This window comes from Colias philodice, chromosome 9, assembly GCF_061535455.1.
Source record: "Colias philodice isolate Cphi_HAF_F1 chromosome 9, ilColPhil1 Martin Lab GWU primary, whole genome shotgun sequence".
Classification (NCBI taxonomy): domain Eukaryota; kingdom Metazoa; phylum Arthropoda; class Insecta; order Lepidoptera; family Pieridae; genus Colias; species Colias philodice.
Genome location: NC_143094.1, coordinates 6344702 through 6372116, shown reverse-complemented (window position 1 = coordinate 6372116; position 27415 = coordinate 6344702). Strand labels below are relative to the sequence as shown.

The following is a 27415-nucleotide window of genomic DNA, read 5'->3' as shown; positions in this document are numbered from 1 at the left end:
AACATCAACCTTAACGTATAGCTATACTAAAATTGTGCTGCCACTTCGTACCTAAAATTACTTTTCAACGCGATATGAGACGCTTGTGATAAAATTAAGGTCGATCTTTGACCGATTTATAACTTTATAAGTACAATATTGAGCTGTATTGTTGCTATGATTGATATTAAGTAAATAAGAAAATCTCTTTATGTATATTCAGCTGAGAATCTGAGTTACTAATACTTATTAATTTTATTGTAACAGTATCATTATGGACACGATTTATAATCAATAATCATTAACATTAAGTATAAATTAAATGGCAGTACCTAGGTATATAAAAAACGGATAATCCATTACGAATGTTCTATATTTAGGTTTTAATCATGTGACAAAATTAACTTCTCCCTATAATAGTTGATAATTATTGTAGGAACTCGGCATGACGAATCGTCCACCACATGCTTGATCCAGTTAATATCAATTACGTTTCATTGTCTTTAATATAATTATCTTGTTGTGCGTACTGCGTAGACTGCCATATGTTGATCGCGTTTTTACATCCCTAGAATATTCTTTCAGAACTATATTTCATCACGTACCTAAGATAAATATTTTTTAAAGATCTTAGTTATCACTTTCTTATACATTTAACAAAAATTGAAGGTAAACATTCGCCCGAAAAATACCTTTCGGGAGGTAATGTTTACAGATTACATGTTTTTGGAGAATTACTGAGACTAAACAAGCCTGACGGTTGAACGTACGATGAAACACAGAACCGTCTATAAAAAAGTCAGTTTGTTTACGCGGCCGCCCCAGCGCCGGATGTGATTAGACGGCGGGTGGCGCACCGCTAGGATGCTGATCATTTTAACTTTTACTTCACTATATTACTTGGCTGTTCCAAGTTATAGTCGCGATCTTCAAGGGTGGCACTGAACGTGCCCCTTTTTTTAATGTTACTTGGCCGGCTGTATCTGTAAACAGTTTTCTTTTCTTATCTCAATCAATAAACAAACAATATTCTTTCACATTCTTGGCACACATGACTAGATTCCCTACAGGGCAAGGTTCGTTGGATATAATTTTATCATTATTATTGAAGGCAGAATATACAGAAAAATCCAACCAAAATTCGCCAAAATCGTAATATTTGTTCTTTGTTGCATATAGCAATACATAAAAAAGTGGAACAACGTGAGTATTGTGGTAGACACTTAGAATTCATATAACCTGAGAGCTCTTCGTTCCGCGACAAGCGAGCGCGCGCGGCTCTTCAGTTAGTTTCGCATAACCCTGTTACCATTACATTCTGCTAAATTATTGTCATTACATTTTTGTGATGCCTTTCCACATATTTACTTCTAATACTGGAGCAAAAGCAGTGAAGCTTGGAAATTCTCGGATGTAATAATGTTGCTTTCACGATCTCTTGTCATAGATATTACTTTGTTTACGACGTCATAACATTGAGTGTATAGACTAGAGTATATTATGTATATTATATAGATTATAGAGAGACCAACACGGTACATATGAATTGCGACAATATTTCATCCTATGTGATTTCATCATTCTGGAGTGTATTCTGGAGATATTAAACAATTTTATTGGAATTTCTAAATCACTTTTAATATCACTTTGTCAGTCTCATAATATACAGAATACAGTTTCAAAGCATCAAAGGAAAATATTCTTCAACAAAGATCGTTTGTTGTACGTGAGTTCGTATGAAGAGTACACCTTAGATAGCTGTATGCTAGAAATTTTGTGTCTGTGTTTTATATGTGAGAGGAAAATGTTCTTTAATATGTTTGTCGAACTACACCGTACTAGTTATTTACGAAGCGACAGGAGCTGCCTTCAAAATGAACCTATGAACGCCTTTTAATCGAGCGAAACCATTGTGTGAAGTACAATAAGACCAAAATTGTGCTATTCATGGAAAATGTATTCATTTTGATGATTTTTTTTTTGGATATTGCCTGGCATTGTAAGATTTTCCTGTATATTCATAAATGGTTTATTGATTCGCTTTGTACCTGTTAATAACAAGTACCATTAATGGAATTTTGTGTGAATTTTCTCTTAACAAAGAATTGAGTACTTCAGCACGAAAATTGCTTCGCTGAGTTATGCTAGTATGCAAGTATATTATATAAAAAAACATGTTTAAATATCCAAATGAAATATGAGAAGAATATAATATACATATAAACATAGTTGATATAATATTACTGTTACAAAATGTTGAAGCCGAGCATCGACAGCTGCGGTGCAAATTAACAAGTGCTCATGGAACGCGGTCAGGAGCAGTCGACGCAATTGTGACCAATAACCACTTCCTAATTTTCTCGCTTCCTCGCATCTAATGCGCTCTATTCCCGACATGAAACAGAATTGCCTCCGTAGGGAATAATATGACAGTTTTGAAATGTTAATCTCATTCGATAGTTATGGGCACATTCATATTCTATATGATTAATTATCTTTTATAGAATACATCATTACCGACACAATGTAGGTATAATCAACAATTGCCTAATATATTATTCTACACCTTCTTCCAAACAAGGGTATATGTAAGAAAAAGTTTTCCTGAAAACGGTATCCTTAATCATGAAAGGTTGATAGATTTCGGGTAGGCAGCGGTAGAGTGGGCGGGCACAATTTAATTTGGATTGCTACGAGAATTTAGGGTACCAAATGGATAAATATATTCTGCTCGGATCTTTTTCTTAGTTACAATTTTCTTTAATATTTAGTTGACATTGTTGATTGTTCATTGTATACATTTTCATTTTAAATATTGGTAAGATTAGTGAAATATGAATAAAAATAGTCGAGATTCGGATAATCGAGTTTCTACACAGAGTTTCTACTGTAAATAAATATATTGTAGTTTAGCTAATGCATGTTATTCTGAAATAGTGAACATAGTTTGCTTATTTATAAATCCCTGGTTGTAATGCATGACTGACGGTAAAATATAAATGCATTTTATATTCATAGTGCATGTCACAGCAGTTATTAATTAGTAATAGCGTAATGAGAATCTATAATTGTATTCATCGAATCAAATATGTTTAGCGAATACCTATGTGTCGTTTTACTCGAGTTTTGGCACCGTTGCTCGATGTCAATAATTCGATTCGTAGCCCAGAAACGTCAACTATAAGTTACTACTTATATTTATTGTGACAGAATTAGTATAGGCCGCGTCCCTGAAGTGGATGCTTTAAATTTGCTCCACGTCACAACATTGATATATTACGTCCCATATAATATTTGTCTAGTTATTGCCTGCAGCTACACCCACGCGCAAATCGCAGGATAATTATTGGTGTATTAAATTGGGACTCGTTTGTTTCTTACTGTAGTTATAAATTATAATATAACGTTTCCAAATCCTCGATTAAATGTCGGTTCAAATTTCAAAGGTCATTGAAATAACAATGTTATTAGAAATCTATAATGATGTTTACCTTTCCTTTAACCTTCACTTTATCTCTGCTGCCTAAAAGCTGATGTTGTATTTTTGGAAACGTAAACAGAACCTGCAACCATTACTGTATGTGTATGGAAATCTGTGTACCTACCCAGTTAATTACATGACTAAGCAGAGCGTGATTTTACCTTCAATATTATAATACGGTTATTTATATCCTTTTTACATGTTAATTACTTTTTGCACAGATCCTTATTTTTAACGGATGAAGAGCTTCAAAATAATATATTTATTATTTCATTTAATAATAAACTGAACGAAATATTTTAATAAAAATTGTACAATACTCTATGGGCATCTTATCGTATATAATCTGGCTAGATTCCACAATTTGCACAATTAACTACTAGAGAACTATTTTTGTGTATCTATAAAAATGTTTATCTATCAACGTGTTTTAATGAGATATCTCTCAATTTCAGCACATGGTGGGAACGGGTATGGCGACCCCGTTCCCTGCGGCGGCGGCGGCTGCGGCTGCGGCGGCACAGTTTGCGGCAAACGGGGACTTAGCTGGTGTAAAAGCAGACACAGCTACCGCGCAACAGCCCTCTATCGTCAAGAGCGAGGGTCCGCCTCCACCGGCACCCTTACCTCCCGGCAACTTCTCGCCACAACCGAACTCACAAACTCACAGCACACAAAACTCTACAGAAAGTCACAATACGAGCACAGTACGTATCGCCGATTCAATTTAATACATATATTACGTTCGCTAGGTGAACTTTGATGGTTTGAGTGTAATGAACTTTACAGTACTTTTATACAGAAGTTAACATATGATTTATATGTTTGTTTACTCTCCTTCACTCGCGTTCTTGATATAATTAAAGCATACGCGCAAATGACTCGTAATAATATTAATAACGCTATCGCGTAAATGGAAACAAAGAGATACGAACTTACTCATTTGATAACTCTTTTTCAAACTTAATCTTTTTCATTGGCTGTGTATTTACATATTAAACGTTTAATATGATGTTTTACAGCAGAGTGAAAGCGAAGTATCGGATGAAAACAAGGGTGTAAACGTAGCGGCAGTGGTGGCTCAGCAAGCGGCGGTGGCGGTGGCGCAGCAGGCGGCGGCGGCGCACGCGGCCGCGGCGGCCGTCAGCGCGGCCGTCGCCGCCAACGCGACCACCACCACGGCTTCCTCGGAAAAGAATCTCGTGCCCGTCTCCCAAGCGTCACAACCGAAACGCCTGCACGTCTCCAACATACCGTTCAGATTTAGAGATCCAGATCTGAGAAACATGTTCGGGGTGAGTCCCTCCCTTTACGCACGGCATGCCCTTCCGTTATTTTATTATATGTTTAGAACTCGATTTTAAATGTAAATATTTTACCTTCCAGCAATATGGCACAATACTTGATGTAGAAATTATCTTCAACGAACGTGGCTCCAAGGTAAGCACGTCTTCTTCATATTCATCGAGTGGCTCGCTGAAATCCATCTCGTATGGATTCCAATGTAGCCTCTTTCAGAATCGAGAAGTCATTGATGTTAAAAATACTTTAAGAAGCAATAATACATTTATAAATATATAGCTTTTGCAATACAATGAAATCGTATTAGTAATATACTATTTTACAACTGTTTACTTAATTATTTTATTATTGTTTATGTTTTTTTATTGTTTCTTTAAGTGAAATGCAGGAATAAGTAGGAAGTCAAATTCGATATAGCAAGTTACGTGTTCTAAAAAATACTAATAAATGAAAAGCTAAAAATTTACTAAGAAGTTGATGAGCTTATTCCTGTAACTAATAATTATGTTATTGGTGATTATTATAGTTATTGTTACAGAATTCAAGGTAATTAAATAATTATTCACAGTAACAATAACTATTATAATATTTACTATTTGATAAATTGCTGCCCAAACTAGGTTTCAAATTGAAAGTGTTATAATTACTTGTTTCTCAAATAATATTTGATATTTATTATAAATCCTCGCTTAGACTTAGGCAAATGGGCTTGGATAAAACATTAATCTTTTAAGAGTATTTCCTTCTCATAGCATTAATGGTTTTTAATGTTTGGTGCAGTATTTCTAATTGCATTGTATATTGACATATAATAATAATAATCATTTTTTAAAAAAATTCAATATAATTATTAATACAAATGAAATTTAATGTAATCTACTTGTGGCGGGGAAATACTATTAATGCTTGAATGTAATTTGCATATATACATTTCTAAATTAATCCTAATACATATAATATTCTGTTAAGGTTGAGGATCAACTTGCATTAAAAGTGTTTCACCAACATAGCTGATAAGTGCCAATATATAATTTGTGATTTTGCGATATTCTCAAAAAACAACTCAGTTAAATCCCCTTTACAAATATGTACGGTCATAAGTCATTACAAAATAATGTAACTATTTGATTGAATTGACCGCTTTTTCGTGTTTACTGCTTTCCTTGTGTCAGTTTGGTGACCGTCCCTAAGTAGTCCATGCTCGCTCATGTCTAAACGTATTTTTACTATTTTGATATAATAGCTCCAAGTTATTTTTCTTCAATGCCTCACATTGGATATGCAGTATTAGAGAATGATGCATCGTCACTATAACAGCTGATATTCTAAGTCATGTTGAGGACAGCTCTATTATTCATCACTAATGAAACGAGAATGTCATCCAAACTGCACCGCTGTGTGTGTTTTCATTACGGGTTTACTGCACTGGAAATTAGCCTTACTTATGTAGATGTATGTACGATTGATTGTTCCATTCATTTATTTTTTCTAAATCGAGTGCAGTTTGGATGACGAGGCATTCTGATTTGTATTTTAATACAGTCTTTTAGATCGGTTATGTTAATATTTCTGTCTATTTTGTTAATTACTAGTTTTCTCAGTCATGCGCTTTTCCTAACCAGGGAACATAATTCATTAGATTTGGGCATGTATACTTCGCTGACCCTTAAAAATGTGTTTATTTTGTCAATGAAGTATTTCCTAGAAGTAACTTTGGTGCATCATTTAGAGTGGCTTTGTCTCGATCGTATGTCATTAGTCTCGTGTGACGGTTGAGTCGTGTCGTCCGCGCGCCGGCCGGTCGGCGCGGAGCGCGCTCGCTTACTACATAGTCTCTTCCTTCCCTTATTTTTTCTCTCTCTTTCTCTCTGCCCAGATTATTGTTAATGTACAAATTGTTGCACTCAGAATGGCATTTTTTATAATAATAGAGCTGTCATGCTTTGATAAGTGTAAGCGTTATTACGTACGATCAGCGACTTGTTTGCCACTTTCACGACTGGTCTATTTTCCACTGTATTGTGTGCTGTGCTAGCTGCTTTTTGTATCTATGGGTTATCACCATGTATTTTAAATTAGTTTTCCTAAGCACGATCAATTGTCATTAAATGTAATTTTAATACCTTTTAAGTTTAAGAGCGTATATGTTATAATTTACTTAATATGAATAAATTATATTATCATATTAAAATATATTATTGTTATCGCTTAAAAATATTTATGAATATATTATTTGTAGATTCTAAAGCACTGTAAATGTAAGCACTATTTTTGCCAGAGATTTTGCGTACTGTTGCGTGTTAGTGTAAATATCATGACACGAAATAGTGAAATGCTTCATATATTAAAAGTACGGAATAATGTTACAAACCATCTGTTTCTGTTTTAAACAAGGATTATGTCATTGAATTACAATAAAAAGTAAGTTCTTGCCTAAGTAATACTCTATTATTTGCTTAGCCAAATTTAGTTTTCTTTAGTTTCCTGCATGAGCGATGACTTTTATAGAACAAATTGCAGCTAACATTTCACATATGAATTACTAGAAAAACGTAGTGTCTATCAATAATACAATGTCCCGAAGATAAATATTTCAAGCTATTTAAACGTTTTCCAAACGGCTAGGTCCAATTATTTTATGTATCAATGTACTGTAATCCAAACGCTTATGTGTACCCATTCAGCTCTAGATACCGCTCAAACTATCAACGTAATCGAAAATATAACGTTTTTGTCAACATTTTAACTAGTATTACTTTAATAATATGCAATGCATATATATGTTAATTTTTGTTGCACGTTGTTTTTTGAGCGACGCTGTTTTTAATGCATGTTTTGTCTGTCTTGCATGCAGGGATTCGGTTTTGTAACATTCGCAAATAGTGGTGATGCGGAGCGAGCACGAGAGCGTCTACACGGCACCGTGGTTGAGGGCAGAAAGATAGAGGTGTGCATGAATCAATGAATACCATCCGTAGCACTGTAACTTTAACATCCCGCTCCTACCGCCCACCGCCCACCGCAACCTGCGCTCGTCTGCTCTGTAGTTACTGCCATGCTAGTGCATATTAGCACTAAGTATGCCGCCGTCTTGTCTAATCCGTAAACAAACCTTATTTATTTTGTCCCTTTACTCTCTAGACGGTCATTTAATATGCCGATCGATTGAGAGAGTCTCACAGAGAATGTAGAACGAACCGTACCGTCTCAATGTCGACGAGGTAAGAATACCAAAATACACTCTAAGCTATCTTACTTATTTTCGATTTCCTTTTTTGTTTATTATATTACATTATTAACACTCCTACTGTATTATTATTTTCATGTTATATCGACGACGATTCCCTTTTTATAATATTGTCACGAATAGTAACCTCCTATATAATATGTTTATACATAAATAAATTATAATAAAAATTAGAGTTGATTATTGATTTTACAAATTTCTTCGTTAGTTTCATTGCTGTTTAATTACAATTAATAATATTAAATAATAAATAATGATTCTTGGGTTCGAACCCTGAGCAATCTCAATTATTATTATATTTTTTTTCGATGTTTTAATTTATATTTTGGATCTTTCTTCTCACTCTAAATACTTATGTTGTATACATCTCGTTTGATTCGTCCAGCACGAGTTAGATTTTGTTTGACATATTGTTTACTTCCCATATCAGGTAAATAATGCCACCGCCCGAGTGCAGACAAAGAAACCTCCAGCAGTGCCAAACGGTAAGAAAACAATAAATTATGAAATCTGATACTGACAATATGCATATACTTACCGAGATTAACATGATTACCACTTTTCCATGACCATAAGGCGCACTACACTTTAATTTATAATACTACTAATAATTCACTATAGTCCTGTTTAATCATAATTATAACATAGGATAATATTGTATATTTACCGAACATAATGCATCTTGGCATTTCTTTTAACCCATCCAGATATTCTGGCTAGAAATGGATCGATTCCCACTCTCGGTGAGAACAGGCATTATAAGAATCGGTGTTGTCCATGTTTCTGTGTCCAGCTGTCCACTTCATGTTGCATAGAACCTTATGGGAATGCTATTAGATGAATGCTACTTAGAGAATGAGCCCAAACTGGACATTGGACGTAGCCTTTACGTGTAGAATGTTGTAATTAAAGCGAGGCAAAGATCACGTGCGACAAGTCATTGACATCGCACACTTGCTTACAAGTTTACTGTAAACAACACATTGCACAATATAAACTTATCATAATATTGTAAATTATGGGAAAATCCGTGAATTATCTTAAAAAATTAAGCAAGATGCAAGATAATTTTGTGATCAGTTTTTGTTCCTTAATGATACTTTATCTTAAATCACATTTAATTTTAAATAATTTATCTCATGTGCTTATTATCACGACATTATGCTTTATTTTTACAAATTATATCTTCATTTGCATGGACAAATGAATATGAATTCAAATCAATACTTATAGTCTGTCCACTTTAAGAATTGCTTTTTGACAGCTCGACGGGTGATACCAGAAGTGATGTTCAAAAGATTATCGATTGTGATGCCATTTCAATTATAAATTCAAAATATTATCATAAATCGAATCAGGTACGTAAATAATAATTACAACGTAAACGTAATAATAAGATATGTAGGTAATAATATGACCACATATCTATGCATTGTATGTTCAAACTAAACTAAACTAATATTTTATTATTTATTGGTTTCTATCTTACAATTTGGTTGTCTTTACGGTTAAATTATATAACATAATAGAAGAGTTTTTCTGTATCGGATATATTTTACAGAGTATTTCTATCGATTATTATAATCTATCGACCCATCATTGAATAATTCTGTGTAGACATCACTAAGTGGGCGGGACCTGTCCATGAAGTACGATAATTATTTGTATGACATTTTAACATAGACAATACCATCCTACATAGGCGTGAAGCTGTCAAAAAGCAAATAATATAATGGACAGAGTATAAATACAGTTAAATACCTTCTTAATTAATCATGCGTGTTTTCTTTTTACTATTGCAAGAGGTTTTGCTTTGACACAGACACCAATCGAAGGCTAAGTCCAGTGTCACACGTGCCTGATAACACTTGCGTTTGATCGGATAACACCAATATTAGTCAGCTTGTTAGATAATTATCGTTCAATTTTAAAATATTTGTACAAAACTAGTTTCCGTTTCGACGTTTCTGGAATGATCTCAATCTGCACTATATTTCGATCCTGTTGTAGAGAATGTCTTCTAGATTCGTCTTCTTTGTTTAGATTTACATTTTCTCTAATAACATCGGAGCCGACATTGTATTTATAATGATTGAATTTGTTTCAGTGTGTGTCCAGTGGCCGGAAGGTGAGAATGCAACGTTTTGTTACTATCATTGTACGAATATTACTGATCGAAGAGAGCTTCCGCGATTACATCTTTAATAACATTCATTCGAGCATGATCTTTCCTTACTTATGTGGTGGGATAATGGTTTAGTTCTTTTGCTCGATGAGATGTTGTCATGTCATAAATTGATTTTTACGGCATTTGTATAAATTGAATTTAACGGCCATGCTTTTTTAGAGCAGAAAGTAGGAATGTATTAATCGATCGCACGGTGGTGAGCATTGAATTTATATTTTCGTGATTTCAGTCGTGCTGTAATGTGGCATGGCCTTGATACTGATACTTTCGATGTGAATAATTCATTCGATTATTCTAGTAATTGGAACTGCATTTTAGTGAATAGTTCATAGTAACGTAGATATATTGTCTATTTGTGAGCTGTGATTACTAAATAATCTATTTATATGTTTATTTTCGAAATTAAACTAAACTCAGTATAATCCATGCCATTCAGTATTTTATCAATACTCAGAATATTTCATTTGAAGAACTACTAATGAGTAAAAGGAAATAAATTTGGTTCATGATAATTCTGTCACCAACTCTGGAGTCAAATTAAATTATATTTCCGTATTGGCCTTGTCTTTTAGGCTTGCCAGAATATAGTTACGTAAAGTATAAAAGAAAATAATGTTATATTATCCTAAACATATTAAAATTAGAAGAAGTGCTAAAAATTACGACGAACCAGCGAGCTTTCAAAACCTCACATCTTGGAAAAGTGCACGATTTTCGTGCGCCTAGTATTTTACATTTTTATCAACGATGTGACTCGGAACTTGGAAGGCGGTCGCGTGAAGCGCCGACCAGGGGACGGCCGGGCGTTCCCATCTGGCAACCCTAGTCGATAGCGGTAGAGCTGTGGTTAGGTCAGTGTGTAGAGGCGCGGTGTGTGCGCAGGGCTGCGGGTATCCGGCGTGACGTGGCCGTGGCTGGGCGCGGCGCCGGCCGCCACGCCCGCGCCCCCGCTCGTGCTCGCGCCGCGCGCCGCACAGCGACGCAGGTACACCTGCCGGCTGCAGTCGTGAGCATGGGCCGCTAGCGCATCATAGCTTTCATTCACGTTATAAATGACCACATGACGGTCCGCTCTTACGTCGACTGCTCCTTGGATCAAGTTACACTTGCTCGACCGAATTCATATTGTATCGTAATTTTATTAATTCTAGCGAAGAGCATCTTTCACTATGGCGCAGATTGCGTGCGTGTTTCAACTGCAGCTAGCGCTCTTTAGTGAATGCCTCTCTAAATCTTATAAGAAATTAGGATTACGAGATAATATGAGCGCAGTGGAAAAAGTGTAGCATGGCTGAATGAGTTGTAGATTAAGCGTATACACATGCTCTACACGCAGCATGGTGCAGTTTTGCAAACCTAACCTTACAAAACTCTCCATGCAGTAGTGTGAAGTTTGGACCATATATCCGCTTGACCTATTCGGTCGTCCGCGAGTATAGTAAAGTATGCAGCAGTAGAAGCGCGCAATAGGCAATAGGGTATGCTCACGACTCCCGCCGCCCCCCTCCCGCACCGCCCGCCCGCTCACCCGCCCCCGCCCCCGCCGCCCGCATGCCAGTAGCAGTATGTGTGTTGCATGTAGCCCCCGCGGCGGCGCTGCGCGGCGCGGTCGTGATGCGCGGCCGCTCGCCCCGCCCGCCCGCGCACCCTCACCCCCTCCAACCCATGCTGCCCCGCGCCGCCGCCTACGCATCGCAGTTGCACGCATATGCACCGTGAGTACTCACACTTGCACCTCACCACGCTATATCCCACTCCCTCCTTTGTATCCCCGGCCGGTTGAATATTTTCAGTTTCTTAATATTATGTATTGTAATTTGTATAGTAAACGTTTTGAATTTAATGGGCTTACAAATGAGATAAAAGCTTGTGAAAAGCCATTAATTAACTCAATAAACACTAAAATTAATGAACAAGTGTTTTTTTTTCTTATTTTAATAAGTTTTCTTTTTTTTTTGGGTTCATTAATTATTAATTTTTTCCTTGACAGGCCTTCTTCATCCCATGATCCTGAGAAATCCAATCCATAATTGTTCTAACATTGTATTATATGTTTGTATCGGTATGAGCTCAACTACTAATTTCAATGTATATTGTCATTAATAGCATCGCTAAATAATATTACTGTAGTAAAATTAGTATAGAACATCATCAATATAAAAATGGGTAAAATAGGTCGGCAATACAAATAAAACTAAAATATAAATATGAAACACTTCATATAAAGTTGATAACGTTTTTATTGCCAATTTATGACTGGTAGAATATTAGTTTTAGCTATTATTACTTCACTCTCTCCTTCATCTATGTAGATATTGTTAACACTTTCTGCACTTTCATGCTAATGAACGGATGTAAGTAGAAACTAAGCAATTAGTCATGCTACTTAGAACTCTACTGTATTATCTAGACTAGATATGAAATTTAGAACACAATATGTGCTTATTACAACAGCTGTACTCTAATGATCTAATCTAAAGATATGAGCTTATTTATTAAAATCAATTGTCAGTTATTATGGTAGATTACAGGTAGCTAATTATACGTTTTGAATAAAAATAATCATTTATATTTTTTATTTTGCAGCGTATATTATGACCCGTTCTTAGCTGCAGCAGCGAATGCTGATTCGAACTACAGACTACAGGTAATACATATTTACGTTAATATTAATATATTAGACATACCTTTATCATACAATTTCACGATCACTATCTTTTCAAAAACATAGTTTATCGACTATATTTAACATATTATCTACTATCAGCAAAAGAAAATAAACGTACATATATTTTTATGTATTATATTCATTTCTTCTTAAGATGGTCGAGGAAAGCTTCGATCTAAAAAAATGTATATAAATGAATGAAGAAACACGAAAAACGTCGTCACACCCTAATGTTGTTACAGGCGGTGAAACCCGCGGCTGAGGTACTGTCACGGTCTAAGCTGGTTGATCTTTCGTCTATTTGTGTATTGTCTATCGCTTTCTAATTTGTGTACCACCACGCTAGTAAACATTTGATAATGTGGAGTGAGTGCTGGGATTTTGGTTGCTCCTTTATACGATATCCTTCAGATTGATTGATTCACCGTAAAGCAGGTTGCACATTGTGTTTGTGGTAACAGAGATCGCGACCGGCCCGCTTTCTGTTCAGTTATTCTTGTTCTTAGTTCTGTGGTGGGTGATTTAGTTCTAGGCAGTGCTCGAGCTGTGTTTTCCATTTGAAATGCTAATGTACATCATGCTCCGTGTAGAACATTGAGCCCACAACAAATTCATCATTGGCATACGATTCACCAACACTTGTATTTAGTTTTAGTAACTTTCGGTTCGTGCTCAATGTAGTTTGTGTTTTAATATGAACATTATTTGAATATTTTATATGCTAGGAAGATAATGCATGCTTTCATTCATATACGGCTCTTTTTTTTCTGCAAGTATTAATATAATTGCTGATTTGCAGAAAGATCGCATTATTACTCTGTGGAATCATAAAAATATCGCGTTGCATGAGTAAATATTGATTGAATATTCTTGCAACACCTTATTTATTGTTTGAATATTATTTTCATTTTAATGCATCAATTGCTTCCATTTTTTTATGTTTTACATGGTAATTGTAGTTTGATGAAAGTCTCCATTGGGAATTTATCAGCGTGGTAAGGTATCATTTAATTCCATCGTTTAATAAATTAAAGGATAACAAATTCATTGGAAATTATTAGAGTACCTAATTTAAGTCTGCGCCTTTGTGGGCTCATTGTTTGTAAAACTCTTATATCCCCTTTGTGTTTTTGAAAAAATATCCGAATATAATGCGACGAAAGCGAACAAATCAAATCTTTCGTTTCTACATTATACAATTTTAACAAATGGCAGATAGATACGAAGGCTGTATGTACTTTATATTAGTGTGTCTTAGCATTAACACTGGAAACGAGTTTGCAGATTAGCTGTAAACTTGTTAAATAATTCTTCTTGGCGTCTCAAATGCTTCATAAATAAGGGATGCAATATTGTATAATTTTGTTGTTACATAAAGTTATAATGGTGTTATTAATGCGTAGTGTTTCCAGGCGGCCGCAGCCGCGGCGGCCGCGGCGCCGCTGCTGAAGTCGCCGCTGACGAGCGCGCAGCACGCAGCCGCTGCAGCCGCTGCGGCGAACTACGGCGCGGCCGCTAGAGCCGCCGCCGCCGCTGCCGTCAGCGCTGCGCCCGCTCCCACAGCGCTGACTCCGCTTGCGGCCACGTATGTATCGCGTCTTCAATACATGCTACGTTGTGATATTAAGTCCCTTCGTACAGATTATAGTGTTATATTTTAGTGTTTCCTCATCGTAAGGCGATGATGCATGATTATAACTCAAATTTGTCGAATTTAGATTTATTCGCGAGTGTTATAGTGGGTGTAGTAGAATATAGATGAGGTTCGATGTTTGGTCGAAATATGTGTTTAGATCACACACATTGAATTCTTATCGAATCTTCGACGCACAAATCAATACTCACTATAGCCCGAGCTTAAAACTAAACAAATATAACCCGTATCACTGAAACAGTTGCGGCTTCAATCCAAGAGCAATCAGTGCATATTGCTTCGTAATTCCCGATAGATTTTAGGATTACAGTCGTACAGAAAATCGGTTTCGATCGATGATTATTGCTGACTAACGATAGCGATGTAAACAAACTGTACGAAATACGCAAAAAGAGGTTTAATGTTAAGAAAAACATTAAAATAAATTTGTTCGATGTTTCAATTTCTCTGTGATGGTTCTATTAAGATTTGTCCCTTCTGGCAAATTATACAATGAGCAATAAACTCGTGATTCGGACCTTAATTTCATAAACAATATAGCAACGTTTAGAGTTGTTTATTATAAGGTTTTTCCTTGAAATTGAGCCTTTTTTGCACAAAGAAATGTTTTGTCTCTTTGAATACTTACAAGATTTCTTATTATACTCACTTTCTTTGTTCACCGTTCACGTTAAACGGTGGACATAAAGGAGGGGAATCCATAAGAACGTTGATATTCTTCGTATTATTTATTTTATTTGTATTGTTTTCAGATACGGCAGGGAGTACGCAGACCCATATTTAGGACATAGCATCGGTCCAGTAACAGGATATGGGGTAAATGATTTCACCATTTACATTTTTCATTCTATTACACGTATAAATTTCTAAAATTACAAACATTTTTTTTCTTTTTACAGACGGCAGTCTATAGAAGTGGTTACAACAGATTCGCGCCATACTAAGCCAGTGGAACAACGTAGCGATTTTATTACTCGAATATTCTTAGTTTTTCGGTCATCTTTACGTAACATGACAATGAACTCTCTTTATAAACGTACAAAATTACGATAGAGTAACAGTAATAGTGGTAGCCGATTACTGTAAGTAAGCTTGGATAGCGTAGCGTAGGGCGGGCTATCGAACTCATTCATACCAAAGTCATTTAAATTTCTCATTGAAATAGTTTAAGTTGAAGTATCGTTAATCGTTCGATATTGAAATACAAGTGCGAGCAACCGACACGAACAAGTCTGTTTGTGAAACACAAAGTCTGGCGTGGAACACTATTAATACCTGCATATTGTTGATGTTTGGTATTCTCTAGCGTAGTTGTTACATACATACAATTGACAATAGATTAACTTGTAAAAATATTTAGTGAGCTTTGCACTTGCATATCATAGAAAAATTGTAAATATAATTCCAAACACATTTTACTAATCTAAAACATACTTTAATTTAAATTTACGTGGAACAAAATTTTAAGCTTTTAAAGTATCTTAAAGTAAGCTGAAAGTATAACATATTTATTGAACTCGTTAAACAGTGTCACCCATACGGTGGAGTCAATACGATTTACGGTTACAATAGTGTATCAGCTATTATTAAATATTTTCAATGTACTCGTTAAATACAAATTCTTTTGTATGAACTATTATATGACATATTATATTGATTAAAGTCAACCGTATTGTACCTTCGAGTGTAGGTAGCTGTTTTATAGTAGTTTTAAACCAGTTGATGTGGTGCGATTCTGATGAGGTGCCATTTGTTCGGTTGTTATATACAAATATAATAATATATTTTTCTGGTTACTCCTTCAAAGCATATTTTGAACTAATGTAGTTCATTTGTACGTTACAACACATACCTTACTCGAGTAGCGCCGGCTACTTCGCTACTCGGAAGAGATTCGGCTTTAGATTGCATTATGAAACTTAGATTTGGAACATATTGTATAGTTCAAGCAATATTGTACATTTAGCTTCTCAATAGGCTAACAGTTATTTACCGCAATTGTTTAACTTGGATCGAATTATTTACGATCGCTAGTTGTATTGTCTAATTTTACTGAATCGTAGGCGATAATGCTTTAAATGTAGTGTTTAAGAAAAGAAAAAGAATAACTCCGTGGAGTTCTTACATATCATTGAGATTTCTCCTTGTAATTATGATTTTATACTGTAATTGTTTCCTCGACGGTGTCTAATTTTACAGTGCTATTTTGTTAAACCTTCATTTTATTGAACAAACATTCGTACGGGTCCAACCGTTTAGATGTCGTAACTAGATCTTAACATATTTGCATTAGGATTGTAAAATATTTGTATGATTCGCTCAACGTTTATACCAAAGCACAAATACCCATCGATTCATACGTATTTCGAAGCTTTTGCATGTCATCGATTTAATCCTCACTAGATTTAATAGTCTTTCTCTCGGAAAAACTCCAAAATCTACGAGTCGTACATAATTATTAGCTAACTGTCAAATGAAATATCATATCGGCATTCTAGAAGTTAGAGAAAAGTAGTCTTTCAATTTTATTTGATTAATAAAAGCCATAGATCTGATGCGACTTCATGTTTTATCTCTTTTCTTTATTTGCTACATATGAAATGTAGCCAATGCAAGAGTCTCTTAATTATTTTTATCCAAAGTAGCAGTAAAACCTCTGTACAACCGCCTGTTACATTTATTGATCAAATAAACAGTGCTAACTATATAGTTTGTAATATGTTTCACATTTTTGCGAACGGCCACTTTATGTCTAGATCCGATTGCGTTCTCTTAGAAGTTCTAGTCTTTTTGCGCACAATTATATAGAAATAATGGTGCTTTGTTTTCTTAAAGATTTCATGTGATAGCTACGAAACTGTATTTCGTATCTGAATTTGAATTCAATGTAAGTTTATATTTAGGAGCTAATGTATAAGTTGTTTCGTGTCATATTTTCTTGATTGATACTTTTAATTATTTCACTCACCTAGTAGTGCCACTGGCTTTATTTTGTAAGTTTTTTTTGTATTTTATTTAAGTAGGAACGTTATGTAGTCACGTTGCAGCTTCGAACAAGTTTTTTGTGCTTTATTGCTAAATACTCATGCGTGAATGTATTTAATTTTAAGGGTCTTAATTTTAGATCTATATAATTTTTATGCAAATTTTACACCTAAGTACAGAAACTAAAGTACATGTGATCCTAATCATTGATTATTATTATTTATTAGGTTTTTTAATGTAACTGTAAATGCATAGTCACAAATCAAAGTGATTGATGAAAAAATCAATTTTGTATGAAACAGGTATACAGGGTGGGTTTCGAACGAGCGAACATTATGACGTCATCAACTGAACAAAACTCAATAAGTAAAACTAGTGACGTCTCTTGATACAAAAACGCCCTGTGTACTTGAATGCTCTCTCTTTATTTTTTATGAATGATGCTGATTTTATTGATTTTACATTTTTAGTTGATTTTTATTGAATCATAATTAGAAGAATCATAGAAAATGCATTATTTAAAATAATTTTTAAATCTTTTTTGTTACTTGGAGGAAAATCGGAATTTACATGACATATCTGACAAAATGGTTAGTGTGCTACGATAAGATTTTGAAATGAAATCGTCAAAATCAATGTATTATAAATATCGTAATCGTTAAAATAAGTGATAGCTATGTATTTTGTAACACGATATGTTTCTCTATAAAATGTTAAAATTTCATGACAATTACTCTTCTCATCGCGCTGTGCACAAAATTTTCGACTGCTTCGTCATCTGTTAGACATAAAAATTGTTATATCGTGCATAATAAATCATATCATTAGTTGCGTAGCACGGGCCCTGGACAGCTGCAGCGGGCAGTGGGCGGTGCCGCAACCTGTATATAGTGTTATGTGTTATGCCGCGGGCGCGACCAACCGTCCGCAGCGGACGTCGCTTACCGTTTGTACCGTCGGATTTATATTGTTAAAGTAGTGAGAGTTAATAAGTAACACTTGTTTGTCAATTGCACCCGTCGAAGCTGTTCCCGTTAGATTATTCAGATATTAGCAGGGTTATTATTACGCCTACGCGTCTAAAATTAAAGTCGTAGACGTGCCGCCACTCCACTTTAGTGAATGAACGACATTTTAATTCGCGGGACGTCTACGAGTTTAACTAGTTTCTCGTTTTCATTGTACGTGTAAGAACGGCGGACGTGAAGCGATCCTGTCGTCGTCGAGCGGACTCTTTTGCTAAAACATAAAACGTCAACCTGTGTTCGACGTATATTTTAAATCTTTGATTTGAAGGTTGAATCGTTTTATGTATTTAGTTAAGGTAGTGGTTCTCAGTTTGGATGTCGGGGAGAGTTGTTCGAGATGCTGAACGTGCGACAGGTTCGCATCGCGGGCGCGTGAGGCGCGTGCGTTGACGCGACGCAGATTTGACCAGTATTTAGATACTATTACCGTGCTCAATTTCCATGTCTGTATGTTGTTTGTATAATGTTAAAATTTAATGTTTTATAGAATTTGAATAAAATGAAATTACCCTCATCTGTTAACATAATGAATGTCTTCCGTTCGGCACATTTCATACGATATTGCACATTTTGTGTCCCGAATAGTGGAAATAATTTTAAATCGAGTCGAGCCTGGTGCACAGCGAGCTCTTACATACGATTTGTGATAAATGAATAATGGATTTTTTGGTGTGGCAATTTTATAAATAGTTTGATTGCAGAGCTGATTTTCTCTTTTAATGTAAATATATATTTTTTTCAAATGAAAAATGTTGAATGAAGTGAATCATTTAAAAGCCTTTGGCATTGTGTACTCATTTACGTTATTAATAAATATTATAGTATGAATTGCTTTATGTTTTATTGATGCATCCTCCTGATCCTTATAAATGAACAAATAATTTATCTTGTTTGCATATGCACTCGACACGACACGAGTTTCCATCGTGGAAAATAGAAATGCATGTTTAAACATAACATTAGCAGCTTCGACTGCAGCATAGTAAATGTGAATTGGTTACGGTACGGAATTATTGCAAATGTGGCGGCTATGTTGTGAGAAGCACTGATTGGGTAACTGTGATAATGTGCCGATAAGATTGCAAGGTTCCTTGATAATAAATAATAATCGTCTTTAGCACAAAATAATTAAAACAATCGGAATGGTAGATTATCTAGCTAACGTGATAAAGAACGCTCGTGTGTCGTTTGAACAGTGAAGTGCTGGTTCACTATTACGATAACGTCGCTGTGTTTTCTAAGAATGTTCTAAATCGAATTTATTGAAAAGTATTGCAATATGGTTCTTTGTCCGCCGTTCCGATGGTCTTCTAGAAGCCGATTTGATCTCACAACTGCAGTGCGAGAACGGCGTAATGCCGGTCGACGTGAAACCTTCTATGTAAGTAAATTCACTATAAACAACGAAATTAAATGGAATTCCAAACAATTCCATTATTAACTGCTATTAGTTTAGTCTACAAGTGCCTTTTTGACCAGCATTTTAAGCAGTCTCCTAAAATTATGAATGAGATGTCATACGATTCGATTATTTTTGATAAAAATGAAGTTCAGCTTGCAAAAAATGCAAAAGTTATTAACAATCAAAAAAATTGGATTCAGTTCAGTTCCGTTCAGAAAATATCTTAAAATAAAGATTTTTCAAATTTGAAAAAAGACCAATACAAGAAAACAATGTAAGGTCAAAGTTTAAAATTATCCCAGAGGGGTGAAAAATGAAAATATCTACGAAAACGAGTGTTCTGCATAGACTTGCATACTCGAGAAACTATTAAATCAAAGTTATTTTAAAAAGTTAATTAAAATCAGGGTCTTACTGGGTAATAAATTAAATCCGCCTGAAAAAAAAATTTATCATGATATTCAATTAGTTATGCAATAAGTATTATTTAATGATATTCTTCTGATTGAACATGAACATTACGAGTGTGTAGTTCAACTTTAAATTTGTGACATTTTTTCCTTTTTTGGAAGTCTTGAGAATATATCCATGTTGGAAAAATTATATTAAGTATTTCTCAGTTTTTATTAAAATTTACGGTGTTGCAAAATTTAAGTTTTATTGATATCAAAATAAGTATCTAAGTATCAAAAAGTAACTCAGTCATATTTTCACATGCAACGGATATAAAAATTCGTGCTTGCATTAGAGATAGAGATAGTAGGAGCACAGGTAGGAGACTTTGGAGTCATTTTAATAAGCAATAAACGTGCATTCTTTTGTCTTCTATTTTTATATGAATAATGATCAAAATAAGATTGTAGAATTGATAGAGTGATAATACTCCGGAATCAGCAATGAAATGATTAATTTTAAACGTCAATTCTAACAATCAATATAAAGTAGGTAAATAATAATTATAAATTATAAATACATACTTAGGTAGGTACTTATAATTTTTTTCAACTACTTAACTACAACAAATTGAAATTTTTGAAAGGGTTTAACCCCTTCAAAAATTGCCTAAGTAGTAAGTACTAATTAGGTATCTAAGGAAACATTTTATTAAGAACGGTTCAAAATTAGGTTTTACCACAGATAGGTAATAGGTATATTAATACTAACCTATACCTACTATTAGTTCTACTATTGTGCTAAATGCACCTAGGGACATTGTAACGACCTGCAATGCAACATGACCATAATATTATGATTGAAGATTTTTTTTCGTAGTTTTGTGGGTATTTTTGCCGAACAAAATACTACGTGAATTTTTCATGTTTGTATGAGGGCTTTGGAACTATTTTTTTTTTATTATTATACAAATGTTCAACCTATAAAGACAGGATATTCCATATCCCACCCAGTTGGACCCATCGTGTCAAATTTGCTAAGTCTGGGCGCCGCGCTGGTGACCCAGACTCATGAAGATAGATAAGCCAAATGAATTTCACTGTGTTTATTATCCACATTTTTAGTCCACTTTTTATCCTTTCTTACCCTACCTATTGGTGTGGATGGTATATTAAAAGTGGATGGTATTATTATACCATCCACTTTTTAACCGACTTCAAAAAAAAGGAGGAGGTTATCAATTCGGCCGGTATGTTTTTTTTTTATGTATGTACACCGATTACTCCGTGGTTTCTGAACCGATTTACGTGATTCTTTTTTTGTTCGATGCGGGATGGTGTCGAATTGGTCCCATAAAAATTTTATTCGGATAGGCCCAGTAGTTTTTATTTTATGAGCATTTTTGTCTGTATTTGTAAATGTTGCAAGAGCAAGTTTGAAGTCGGTTGTTTTTAACGCAGTTATTGACTTGTAATATTATCTACTTTAATTCACTACCAATTGCTACCAATTATCATTTTCTATTCTCAATCAAAATAATATGTATATTATGTAATGCTTGTGTTTTCTTAAATGATTTGTGATACGCTTTTCCACTTTGTAACGCATAAACAAAGCGACAAAGAAGGTAATTTTTATGAATGTCGACATATCTATAGATAGGGAATGAGTAAAGAGATTTGTGCAATAAAGCTTTATAATTGTGTTCTAATCTTAATGAGCAATGAATTCCCCGTTATTACTACACACTATTGAAATAGTAATATCGGTATACTAGCGTACTTAGAACTCATAAACGAGGTACCTGCCTATCATTAATTGTTATTCTATCAATCTATAATATCTATGATTAATCGTTGTTTAACTGATCTTTCTATGAAACATAAAATATAGCCATTAAAAATAATTAATGATTAAATAAATAGCAACAAAGTATATTCAGAAAAGTACTTAAGAATAGAATTTATCTAAAGTCGATTCACAAATTAGCAGTAGATAGATAATAGATATACAGGTATATATTTTCTTACTACGTATTGACAAAGTGGTCTTATAGGTGTTACCAGAAAATAATCCTGCAATCCCGGTATCAAATGGAAATTCATCAACTGGAAACGTTGCTGTATACAAAAAGAGTCTTACATTACCTACTGATCCCGGAGGCTCTAGCAAGAAATCGAGCTACATGAGTATACAAAGTGCAAAATCAAGCGAAAGCATCAATAATATAAAAGACTCGGATAGTGAAGCATCAGAGGACCCGAAAGTTAGTGCTGGCCGCAAAACGATATCTGAAATTGTTCAAACTAATCCGGAGAAACGCATGAGAAGAAAGAGAGGCGTGATAGCACCTCATGCTCCTTTGGATAGTGCTCGGTCTCTAACAGATCTGCAATATGAAAAATTTGCTAAGGATGATTTGTAAGTTATATTTACTTACTCTGATAATGTACATACCTAAGAATAGAAAAATGTTTCATCAAATGCGTAAATAATTATACCTACAATGCCTATATGAAAATACTTTTTATATTAACACTTTTCACATTCATTTCAGATCAATAGAACAAATAAAAAAAGCGATAATGGCTAACGATTTCTTAAAAAATATAATGGACGAAGAACGCCTAGACGCAGTCGTAGAGGCAATGAATCCTCAAGAGTTTCCTGCAGGAAGTCTCATGATCAGAGAAGGAGAGAGTGGAAGCCACTTGTATGTATCGGCATATGGTCAATTCGAAGTACTCAAGGGAGGACAAGTTGTCAAGAACTTTGGCCCCGGTGAAGCTTTTGGCGAATTAGCGATTTTATACAAAGCAAAACGTTTTGCTTCAATACGATGTAAGTGCAAGTGTAGTCTTTTGTTAATGTAATGTATAAGCATCTTACAGATAACAAACAAATCGCAGTAAAATTACAAATAACTGAAATATCATCATCATATCATCATTCACATTACACATAACGACACCATATCATGACCTGTAAAATGAAAAATTAACTACTATTGATAAGTTACGTTTGAATATGAATTATAATTAAAGCATCTATAGCGCCTATGATTTTTCAGGTATTACAGAAGCTAAAGTATGGACTCTAGAAAGGAGAGTTTTCCAAAAAATTATGGTACGGAGTGGCCGTCAGGAGCAAGAGGACAATATGCGTTTCTTATCATCTGTTCCCTTATTACAAGGGATTCATCCCATCGAACTTGCAAAAATCGCTGATTTTTTGAGAAGGGTTTGTAATATTATTAAAAACACATGAAAATTCGTAAGTATATAACAATATGATCACACAGATAACTACATAAAATTTATCTAACAATTTAGGAGTTTTTCGCGACTGGTACAGCGGTGGTGCGGCAAGGTGACAAGGGTGACAAGTTTTACATCATCAGAGGTGGTACAGTGATGGTTACGAAACGTGACGGGGACGGCGGGGAACGTCGGGTGGGCACGCTGAAACGGGGCGAGTACTTTGGAGAACAAGCCTTGCTGCACGAGGACCGGCGTCTGGCCACCGTAACTGCCATGCCTCCAGGGGTCGAATGTTTGACGTTAGAACGCGGGTACACAATTTTTATTTAAATTCATAGGATGTTTAATGATCTTAAACTATAAAAAACCATCTACTTCTAAGAAAAGGATATTTCTAACGATTATTCATCTACATAATATCTATTTTCAAGAATATTATAGTCATACATAACTATATACTTAATAGGTGACTTTGAAAATTAAAAAAAAATATATCTAAACGCATACCATCCACAGACCTTTCTCTGAATTATTGGGAAATTTGGAAGAATTAAAGAACATCAGACATGCGGTTCCTCGACCTTCTCAGCAAAAGAAAACTTCCGAAATAAAAAGCGGTATGTGAAAATATTTTATTATTATAATCAAGTTTTAATCCTATCTTGGACAATATGTATGTGATTGAACTTGATTGATAAGATATCAAAACTACGTATTTAATTAGATATCGTGACTAGGTACAAATAAAATATTTTAAGTCCTTATGTACAGAATAACGATAGCGGTTCTTTGAATTTCCTTCTAAATATTTTTTCCAAGAGATCTTGTAGATATCTAAAACTGTGGCAAGCAATACAATTTAATGATACGTGCATAAATTATTTGATTGCCTTCCATTTAACAAAATGAAAGAATTGAGGAAAAATACTAATAAACCATTTAACTGCCAAAACTACCAAATACCATGAGGAAAAATATTCGCCACTCACGCCTATATATTTTGATAGTTTTATACCAATTTAGAACCACTATTTGTTTATCGAAACTTAGTAAGTTTAAATCGGTCGGCCACATAATATTTTATTTTCCTCAACATTAATTTTTGTTGTCATTTTAGAGTATGAGTTCATCGAGCTGAAAGATTTAGAGATTGTGGGTACTATGGGAGTCGGTGGTTTCGGTCGAGTCGAGCTAGTGCAGTATAAGAAAGATTCTTCAAAAACCTTCGCCCTGAAATGCCTTAAGAAAATTGACATGGTTCAGCAACAACAACAAGAGCATGCCTTCAACGAAAAAAATATAATGATGTCCTGTAATAACAGATTTATTTGCCGGTACTCATTATTTTCTATTTTTTTTTATAGGGTAAACAGGTTGGTTTATTGAGTCAAAACATAAATTATTAACACACCTCGTAATATTTCAGGTTATACCGTACTTTTAAGGATAATAAATACGTATATTTCTTAATGGAACCGGTCCTCGGCGGCGACGTGTGGACAATACTCCAAAAACAGCGGTATTTCCCCGAGAACATCGCACGGTTTATGGCGGCGTGCGTTGTCGAAGCTTTCCAATATCTGCACTCGAAAGATATCATCTATAGAGATCTAAAGCCAGAGAATTTGATGCTAGACAAGAAAGGCTATATCAAATTGGTACATAAACTTACATTTCTATAAATTCATAATAACCTCCATATTATGACCTCTATATTTTTGTATATGTACTAAAAAAAGATGGCATTCATAATTATAAGTTGAATATTAATTCAAGTTAACATACTCCAAATGTTCTTGTACACAGGTTGATTTTGGATTTGCTAAACGATTATCAACAAATAGTAAAACGTGGACCTTTGCTGGGACACCAGAGTACGTGGCCCCAGAAATTGTACTGAATAAAGTAAGTGTGACTCAAATTCTTTATCTAGAAGGTTTTTAACATGTATTAAATTACATTGTGTAAATTAATATTTATTCGACCATGTTATATTTGTAACGGTTATGCGTCTTGATAAGACCTTAGATCATTTGATCTGATCAAGATATTAATCCATGTTATCTAATACTTGTTTGTGTAATGATTTTATCAGTTACTTTATACATAGAAAATTAGTGAATTAAAAAAATAGTACGTGCACCTACACACATAGTTTCTTTTTATTTATCTTTTCTACTCGGATTTTTTTGTAAATTTAAATTATTGGATTGTTTCTATAGCTTTACCAAATGGGCTATTAAAAACCAAACAGCCAATCTAAGGCCAATTTCTGCAAGACCCATAAATTATTAAAATATTAAAAGCTTCTATTCACTTTTAAGTTTTAACATTAGCAAAGTCATGAATGACTTAACAACTTTCAGGGACACGATCGAGCTGTCGACTGCTGGGCGCTAGGAGTATTCATCCACGAATTGTTGGTCGGCAAGCCGCCATTTAGAGCCGCTGGTGGAGATCACATGAAGACTTACACACTCATCCTCCGCGGCATAGATGCTGTATCATTCCACCCACGCGTACCGAAATCTGCACAGTTACTCATACGAAAGCTATGTCGTGCTGTCCCAGCAGAACGTTTGGGTTATTTGAAAAATGGTATCACGGATGTAAAAAACCACAAGTAAGTAACTCTTTGTGGTTTGTTTGTTGGGCGCTTTGATAGAACGATGTTTTGTTTATTCGCCATTCTTATATAATATGTACAGTAATGATAATAGCGTGTAAACAGTTATATGTTTTGTGTCGATCGTAAACTCTCAAGATGTTGGTTTAGGTATTTATTTTATTAATGAAAATTGTAAACAATAACGTTGTATCATATCTCAAAAGGAAGTTCTTACCTTCTAGCATATCAGTACCTATCTACTTAGTACTTACATACTTTCATTTCTGTTATATTTCTCTTTTGTTACCAATTGGTTACATTACTTATTTAGAATTTTCAATTTATTTTAGATGGTTCCTCGGTTTTGATTTTGAGGGGTTACGCGAAGGCAAACTAAAGGCTCCTCTAATTCAACCAGTTTCAAATGACTTGGACCTTTCCAACTTCGAGAAATATCCTAAAGACAAAATGCCACCAGATGAAACTTCGGGCTGGGATATTGATTTTTAAATCCGGTGATTGTAGTTATATTCATATTTACTTTAATGTATCTACTTATTACCTACTTAGACATCATAATCTTAACATTTATGTAATATGAACCTGGTACCTACAGGTACCATAAGTTTTAGTATAAGTTGTAAATTGTTACGACGTGTGTAAATAAAAGATTTATTGGTAAAGACGCAGTATTTTTTTTGGAACCTATATAGGTACCTATAATCATATACATATGTAAAAACTTTATACCAGTTTAAAAATAAAATTAGTATACACCTGTAATTCTTTCTGGCCCTAATTAAACGGTAAAGAGAAGATACGTAGGAGTACAGGAGTGAATAGGATTATTGATTATCTCAAAATTATAACATATCAAAATATTACATTATCGGTTGATTAATTAAACCGATTTTATCAATTATAGTAACGTATCTACAAGTAAAAACCTGCAAATATAGCATTATTAAAAGGAGGTCACCAATGCCATAATAACAAAAAAAGTAGGCTGTCATTCGACCTCCTGCCCCGCTTATCACCTGTACGGCCTAGGTTGTACAGGAAAGTGTACTAGAATAATGAGACCAATTACCGTAAACAAAGCAGAGATACATGCCGTGCGAAAATTTAACGGTCTATGAAACTGTCCTATCATGGAAATTTGAAAATAACAATTAATATCGATAATCCCAGGGATCCAAAGTGTCTCTCTTCAGAAATTT

General features: G+C 34.5%; 2 protein-coding genes across 8 annotated transcripts in view; both read left to right on the top strand.

Moving 5' to 3' along the window:
* The window catches only part of Rbfox1 (RNA-binding Fox protein 1), a 101651-nt gene extending 82291 nt beyond the window's left edge, over positions 1-19360 (top strand). For 2 of the 7 annotated variants that reach the window (XM_089699178.1, XM_089699173.1), the window contains 11 exons: positions 3916-4167; positions 4483-4755; positions 4847-4900; positions 7617-7709; positions 8440-8494; positions 10117-10137; positions 11780-11912; positions 12784-12844; positions 14269-14450; positions 15272-15335; positions 15419-19360. In XM_089699178.1, the coding sequence (XP_089555304.1) occupies positions 3919-4167; positions 4483-4755; positions 4847-4900; positions 7617-7709; positions 8440-8494; positions 10117-10137; positions 11780-11912; positions 12784-12844; positions 14269-14450; positions 15272-15335; positions 15419-15463 (1230 nt within the window). In that variant the 5' untranslated portion in view covers positions 3916-3918 and the 3' untranslated portion in view covers positions 15464-19360. Of the gene's footprint in view, positions 1-3915; positions 4168-4482; positions 4756-4846; positions 4901-7616; positions 7710-8439; positions 8495-10116; positions 10138-11079; positions 11183-11779; positions 11913-12783; positions 12845-13107; positions 13129-13397; positions 13401-14268; positions 14451-15271; positions 15336-15418 lie in introns of all 7 variants that reach the window. The other 5 variants (XM_089699180.1, XM_089699174.1, XM_089699177.1 and 2 more) reach the window with 5 other exon arrangements.
* Positions 19361-19539: 179 nt separating this feature from the next.
* Positions 19540-26878, top strand: LOC149485847 (cGMP-dependent protein kinase, isozyme 1-like). The gene is made up of 11 exons (XM_089699162.1): positions 19540-19913; positions 22384-22748; positions 22885-23168; positions 23398-23567; positions 23660-23898; positions 24104-24204; positions 24705-24921; positions 25014-25245; positions 25394-25492; positions 25954-26210; positions 26546-26878. The coding sequence occupies exons 1-11, from the start codon at positions 19812-19814 to the stop codon at positions 26703-26705; spliced, it is 2226 nt and encodes a 741-aa protein (XP_089555288.1). The 5' UTR covers positions 19540-19811; the 3' UTR covers positions 26706-26878.
* Positions 26879-27415: the final 537 nt, after the last annotated feature.

Coding starts and splice junctions, on each gene's coding strand:
- LOC149485847 (XM_089699162.1), top strand. CDS start 19,812: ATGGTTCTTTGTCCGCCGTTCCGATGGTCTTCTAGAAGCCGATTTGAT. Junction 25,493..25,953: donor CAGAAATTGTACTGAATAAA/GTAAGTGTGACT, acceptor AACAACTTTCAG/GGACACGATCGAGCTGTCGA. Junction 26,211..26,545: donor ACGGATGTAAAAAACCACAA/GTAAGTAACTCT, acceptor AATTTATTTTAG/ATGGTTCCTCGGTTTTGATT.